The 7238-nt window shown below is 37.3% G+C and overlaps 1 protein-coding gene across 1 annotated transcript; it reads left to right on the forward strand.

Annotated features, from left to right (window-relative positions):
* Positions 1-270: 270 nt before the first annotated feature.
* On the forward strand, positions 271-6683 carry LOC121748072 (ER membrane protein complex subunit 1-like). Its single transcript, XM_042142285.1, has 12 exons — positions 271-503; positions 599-726; positions 842-904; positions 1161-1282; positions 2365-2480; positions 2569-3379; positions 3885-4616; positions 4769-4990; positions 5150-5245; positions 5324-5518; positions 5677-5790; positions 6033-6683. The coding sequence occupies exons 1-12, from the start codon at positions 403-405 to the stop codon at positions 6291-6293; spliced, it is 2961 nt and encodes a 986-aa protein (XP_041998219.1). The 5' UTR covers positions 271-402; the 3' UTR covers positions 6294-6683.
* Positions 6684-7238: the final 555 nt, after the last annotated feature.

Below are 7238 nucleotides of genomic sequence, written 5' to 3' on the forward strand. Positions count from 1 at the left end.
ATAATATAACACAGTCCCTAATAAGAAATATAAGAGTAATGATTTAAATAAACTTTTTTATTTTATATAAGAGTAATGAGTAAATAAACTTTATTATTTTTTGATGGGACTATTTTTATGGATACCCTTGAGAGAAATATTTTTCATGTACGGAATAAATAATATTTGGAGGGATATACTATATCTATTTTATTAATTAGCTAATAGTACTTAGAATCAGATAAAATTCAATTATATTTATATAAGTTTCGAAACCAAAAAAATACAAAGAAAAACCTTCTGATGCAGATTAGATATATCTATACACAGGTGGGGAAGGAGGGACTCCCTTATAAACATTGCCTCTTTCCCTCAGATCTGTTGCTTTTGTTGTCTTCTCAGTAATTTTGACGAATCGTCATCATGAATATGGCGATTAGGGTTTATCTGCTTCTTTTCATCGTTCTCTCTTATTCCTACACCGCTTTCTCTCTCTATGAAGACCAAGTCGGCCTTATGGATTGGTCTCTCTCTTCACTCCATGCTTCTGCTATCAGTTACCATATCATGATTTTTGCTGTTATTGTAATTGACGATTGAATTTTTCGAAATTGCGCAGGCATCAACAGTATATAGGCAAAGTGAAGCACGCAGTTTTCCACACACACAAGGCGGCGAGAAAGCGCGTTGTCGTGTCCACAGAGGAAAACGTCGTCTCCTCGCTTGATCTTCGCCATGGCGAGATTTGTGAGTGTGTTTTTATTCAAATTCAAATTATATTTAGCTCTGGAAGTTATGACCGTTGCTCACGCTGCAATGTGCTGTGCCGCATCGGTTGAGTAATGTTTTGACTGTGGCGCAGTTTGGAGGCATGTTTTGGCACCCAGTGACGTCATCGATCAAATTGATATAGCTCTCGGAAAGTGTAAGCATAGCCCTTATTTATGCTTAATTGTTAGCTTTAGTAGTACATGATATGATAATAATTGGTTGTATTTGTTTTCTTGCAATCTACTTAGAGTCGATATATTTCCCTCCTTTTGGTGTTGGAGATTGGTTGATCAGCTTGCTATAACTTACTCAAATAATAACATGAATGTTTTTTATCAGCCCATTGTTCGGTTAAAGAAATAAACTGCTGTAGATCCCTTATCTTTTAAGTTACATTCATCTGTTTGCAGATGTTATTACTCTGTCATCTGGGGGAAGTATCTTAAGAGCCTGGAACCTTCCTGATGGTCAGATGGTGTGGGAGTCAACTCTTCTTGGCCCAAAGGCCTCGAAGCCATTATTACTAGTTCCGGTGAGTGAAAGTTGCTTAAACCACTCTAAAGTGATGTCTTATGGGTCTTTAAATGCTTAACAGTCTTTTTTTCGAGGGATGATTAGCATCACATTAGAGGATCTTTAGTTAGACATGAATGTGGACATTCCTGACTATGCAGTTGATTTTTAACGTAAGAGATTGGAAATATGCTTTCCTAAACATGAATACATGATCCATTATAAAATGAACTTAGTGTTTAAGCTTCAAGGTTTACAAAGGAAATATTCTTGTTATCATTTTGGCTTGTTACCCAACTTGGTTCAATCTTTACTATATGTAGTTACTGCAGATGCAGTAAGTGCCAAACTGTATGAACTTTATGAATTGTTTTGTTAAGTGTTTCTATACACTCACTTTTACTACTCACTGAACCAGTATATCACTATTTACTTATTTAATAATGTAGTAATATTGAACTGATTTATTCTGATATAACATATTACTGCTCAAGTATTTCTGTAATATGAAGGAATTACAAATTATCAGTAACAAAGCATGAAGGAATTATGATCAATCCAGAGGCTCCATTACGCCATGATTCTAGTCATGATTCTGATAGGGAGTGAAAAGCAGAACACCATGGGCTGAAAACGAAATAGAGAACACACAGAAACAGAAACGAAGCAGAAAATACTATATTATTGACATAAATAAAATAACAGAGAAACAATCCTCTTAACGGGGCGCGGCAAACTGCCGATCGGCGTTCACAAAATCTTATCCCTTGGATACCTTTCTTCAATCTTGAAGGAGGTATTTATAAAGGATTACAAAGACTCCTAACTGATAAATAATTAAATAACAAAAGGATAACGACTAATTCTAAAAGATAACAACTACGACTGAAACTAAATTGCAAAGGAATCCTACTAATAAGGAAAAAAATCTACTAACAAATCAAATCTAAAAGCTAACAGTGGCTATTCATCCTGATCAATATCAGATTCAAATATTTTAAATGCTTTTTTTTGCTGACTTTGGTTGGCCATTCATCTTCTTGATTCAAATCACCCAATACACTGCAGGAAATGGTATAACACGATATCTTTTTGATGCAGGCTAATTTTAAGATTGACAGGGAGAATGTAATGTTTGTCTATGGAAGTGGATTTATTCATGCTATCTCAAGCATTGATGGTGAAGTTATCTGGAAAAAGGAATTAGCTTCTGAAGGGTATGATCACCTTTAAACTCGAAATACAAACATCTTTTTTATTTTCTTTATCTAAAATATGGTTGAATTTTTCTCTGATGTTTTGCAGGATCAATATCCAACAACTTATTTATTCAGATGGGAGTGATACAATCTCTGCAGTGGGTTTTGTTGGTACCCACCGGTTCGGTGCTTATATATTAGATGTTAAGAGTGGCGAGCGGTTGAAATATATGAGCATGGAGTTTACCGGTGGTTTTTCTGGGGACTTGTCACTTGTGACAGACGACACAGCAGTAGCAATAGATTCTATTGGTACAAGCTTGGTTACTATACAATTCCATGATGGGCTGATTAGCTTCCACCAGACACCTCTCTCTCATCTCATCCAAGATTTTCGAAGGGCAGCTGTTATATCACCATCAAATATTCCGGGAGCGTTTATTTTAGACACTGATAATTCTGTAACCCTTATTAAAGTTATAAGTAGAGGCGAGTTGAAGGTTGTTGAAGAACTTGGTCATGCAACTGCTGTGAGTGATGCTCTCTTTCTCCCAGGAGGCCAACAAGCATTTGCTTTGGTTCAGCATCGTGATGGTAAGATTCTGCTGACTGTGAAGCTTGATAGTGATGATGGAACGTCCAATTTACTTGAGGAAACAATTCATTTGGATAATCAAAGGGGAAAAGTACAAAAGGTTTTCATCAATACATATGTCCGGGTGGACAGGTCAAATGGATTCAGGGTTTTGATTGTCATGGAAGACGATTCGTTATTTTTGTTACAGCAGGGCGAGATCGTCTGGAGTAGAGAAGATGGACTTGCTTCCATTGTAGATGTAAAACCCGTAGAGTTACCCGTTGAAAAGGATGGTGTATCAGTGGCAAAAGTAGAGAACAACCTTTTTGAATGGCTTAAGGTGAAATTTCACAACACTAAGGCATTAGTAGATTTATTTTCTATGATATATTTTGTTTATTTGCAAAGATGGCTAAGCCTATAGAGTTTCATATGGGTTCAGATTTTACTTGTTGACCACATTACTCACCTTTCTTGGGGGTTAAAATCTTTTTATGCTATAGGAACAATAGTTCGAAAAAAGCATAATAGGCCCCTGCTTTGATTTAATAGAATTTGCACCTCTTAGTCATTTGTCATGCTACTGTAAACTATTTAACTCTAACTAACAGTATGTTTGTTTTATCCACTGTGGGTAAGCTGAGAACATGTTTCAACTTCATGTGCTATCCCAAAGGATACCCTGTGTGCATCATGGATGAAATGGATAAAGTAAATACCTTAGCTTGTTGAAAAATGGGTGGTTTGTGTATGATATTGCATCTGCTGATCTATCCTTTTCTACTCTTAGAAAAGCAGAGCAGTGCGCTAATGGTTTCTCTTTTATATTCTTTTTCTTATGGAAGGGTCATCTGCTGAAGCTCAAAGGAACTCTAATGATAGCAACCCCTGATGATGTGGCCGCCATACAGAAGATGAGGTTACAAAGCTCTGGGAAAAGCAAGATGACTCGGGACCGCAATGGGTTCAGGAAGCTTCTTATAGTACTTACACGAGCAGGAAAACTTTTTGCACTGCACACTGGAGATGGGAGAATTGTGTGGTCTCGGTTACTTAGGACTCTTCGCAAGTCAGAGACGTGTCAGAGTCCTAGAGGGATTAGTTTACATCAGTGGCAGGACCCTCATCATCATGCTTTGGACCAGAATCCATTTGTTCTGATTGTTGGAAGATGTGGAGACAGTCTAGATTCTGCTGGATTGCTATCTATTGTTGATGCGTACACTGGGGAGGAGCGCAATCATATGGAACCTGTTCATTCCATTGTGCACATTATTCCATTGTCTTTTACTGATTCACTGGAGCAGCGATTGCATTTGCTATTAGATGCTAACAGGCGTGCTCACTTATATCCGAGAACTGCTGAGGCTCTTGATATTTTTCGGCGAGAATCAGGGAACATATACTGGTACTCTGCTGAAACTGAAGAGGGTACTCTAAGGGGTCATAGTGTGTATAAAAATTGTGTTCTAGAGGAGGCAGATAACTTCTGTTTTGACTCGAGGGACTTATGGTCAATTGTGTTCCCCTCAGAGTCAGAAAAGATTGCTGCAACTGCAACAAGAAGTTTAAATGAGGTGCTCCTTTTATCGTTTATCCTCTTTTTTGTGACAACATGAATTTTAGGTTTATGAAACTTTTGATTTTCCTTCAAGAGAGTTATACTGTGAAATTATTTTGCTGGTTTCAGTAGTTGATAAAATTTCCTCTGGTTTCATGTTTATTTCAGGTAGTTCATACACAAGCAAAGGTGACAGCAGACCAGGAAGTCATGTACAAATATGTTTCAAAAAATCTGCTGTTTTTGGCAACTGTTGCGCCCAAAGCTGTTGGTCCTATTGGTTCTGTTACCCCAGATGAATCATCTCTGATTGCTTATTTGATTGATACGGTAACTGGTCGTATTTTGCACAGAGTGACCCATCATGGTTCTGTAGGTCCCGTTCATGCTGTAAGTCTCTCTCTGTTGCAGTAACTATAGAAAAGAAACTGAACTGAGCACAGAATTTTCTTGCTGCTGTCAAGCTTCATAGTTTTGTCCTCAAAGTTATAATAAATAAAACTTCTTTACATTGCTCACACTAACCATTACTTGTTGATCTCTATAAAGGTGTTCAGTGAAAATTGGGTTGTGTATCACTACTTCAACGTAAGAGCACATCGATATGAGATGTCTGTCATTGAAATATATGACCAAGCTCGTGCGGTATTCCTTCATTTCTGATCTTCTGATTCTCTTATATTTCTGTAGATATGTGGTATAATAAATTATTGTGACATACAGGAGAACAAAGATGTGTTGAAGCTTGTTCTTGGGACGCATAATCTCACCTCTCCTATAACAGCTTACTCCCGCCCTGAAGTCTCCACAAAGTCACAGTCGTATTTTTTTGCACATTCTCTGAAAACAATGGCGGTAACATTAACGGCCAAAGGTATAACTTCCAAGCAGGTTCTTCTTGGCACAATTGGTGATCAGGTCAGTTTTTATGGTAACCAGCAGTCATTGTTATTTGTGGATTTATCTTTGTGAGCTTTTAATCCATATGTCGCGTGCCTAGTTTCACATTGTTACTCGTGTATGGGCGGTTGGACCTGGAATCAGCTGATGACATCTACCTTGTCATTGATTATTAGGTATTGGCTCTTGATAAGCGGTTCTTAGACCCCCGGAGAACAGTTAATCCTACTCAAGTGGAGAAAGAAGAAGGAATTATTCCTCTTACTGATTCATTACCAATTATACCTCAGGTGATGAGATTTAGAGATGTTGCTAAAACTGGAATATGCTGAATTTTCATCTTCTTTTTCATAACTCTGGCATCACTTATTCTCTCGTATATATTTGCATTTTGAATCTCAATCTAAGTTGACAATCAACGAAGTTGGTAGATATACAATGATACGAAGATTTCTCTCTTTCCTCAGAAGCTTTATCCTTTTTAATTGATGGACATCATAATTTTCTAACGATGTTTCTTCCGTCTCTGCAGTCTTATGTAACTCATGCTCTTAAGGTGGAAGGTCTCAGAGGCATTGTAACAGTTCCTGCAAAGCTGGAGTCAACCACCCTTGTTTTTGCTTATGGCACAGATCTCTTTTTCACTCGGCTTGCACCTTCTAGAACATATGATTCTCTTACTGAGGATTTCAGCTACGCTCTGCTTCTAATCACTATTGGTTCCCTTGTTGTTGCAATTTTTGTTACCTGGGTTTGGTCCGAGAAGAAAGAGCTTCAGGAGAAGTGGAGGTGAGTGGAACGGTTTTGAAGTTCATGTTAGCTTTCCGACACTTGTCCATGGGGCATTTGTTGTCGGAGAAAGTCACCTTTGTAACATGGTCACTCTAGTCTGGTTTAACTAGTTCAAGTCGTGATGGTTAGATATATCTACCTACCCAATGTTGTAAATCAGAATGACAGGAAATCTGAAACAGATAGAAAGAGTAGGCTTGATTTATATCATAGGCTACACCAAAGCAATATACTGCGATCGGTGATGACATACGTTTTCCCTTTGCATTCGTCAATTTGTGACTGAGGAAGCTAATTGAATTTTCAGCAGTATCCAGTATTTTATGATGTATGGTTGGACATTGCTACCGATTTCATTTTCAGAAATAATGTTATATTTCTCTCATTTTCAGAGATACTGTTATTTTATTTAGAAGCGTGCTTAACGATAATACTGTTTTCATTCTTAATGATTCATCTTCACTAGAGTAGGACGGAGAAAAAACGAAAATGAGGCTGCTGCTCATTCTCAGTTGTCCAGCATTCATAAATTCGTCTTCACTAGGAGTTTGTACTCCCTTCGTCCCAAAATAAGTGAAACACTTCTTTCGAACCCAAGATTTAAGGAATTGATATTTAAATATTTAAAGTAGAGAGAGTAATCATTAAAGTATGAATACAAGAAAACACAAGATTTAAGGAATTAATATTTAAATATTTAAAGTAGAGAGAGTAATCAGTAAAGCATGAATGAAAGAAAAGGAGAGAAGTAAAGAGAGAACAAATGAAGCGGGGAATAAAGGAATAGAGATGATTTTTTTGCTAAAAAGGAAAATGACTAACCTATAGTGGAATATCCCAAAGAGGAATATGACTAGCTTCTCTTAGGACGGGGGGGAGTAGTATTGTGGGGATGAAGTTTATTATGGCTCAGCTATAACAGTAACTGAGTTATTGTGAGCTAGAG

Source organism: Salvia splendens, chromosome 1 (genome assembly GCF_004379255.2).
Source record: "Salvia splendens isolate huo1 chromosome 1, SspV2, whole genome shotgun sequence".
Taxonomy (NCBI): Eukaryota; Viridiplantae; Streptophyta; class Magnoliopsida; order Lamiales; family Lamiaceae; genus Salvia; species Salvia splendens.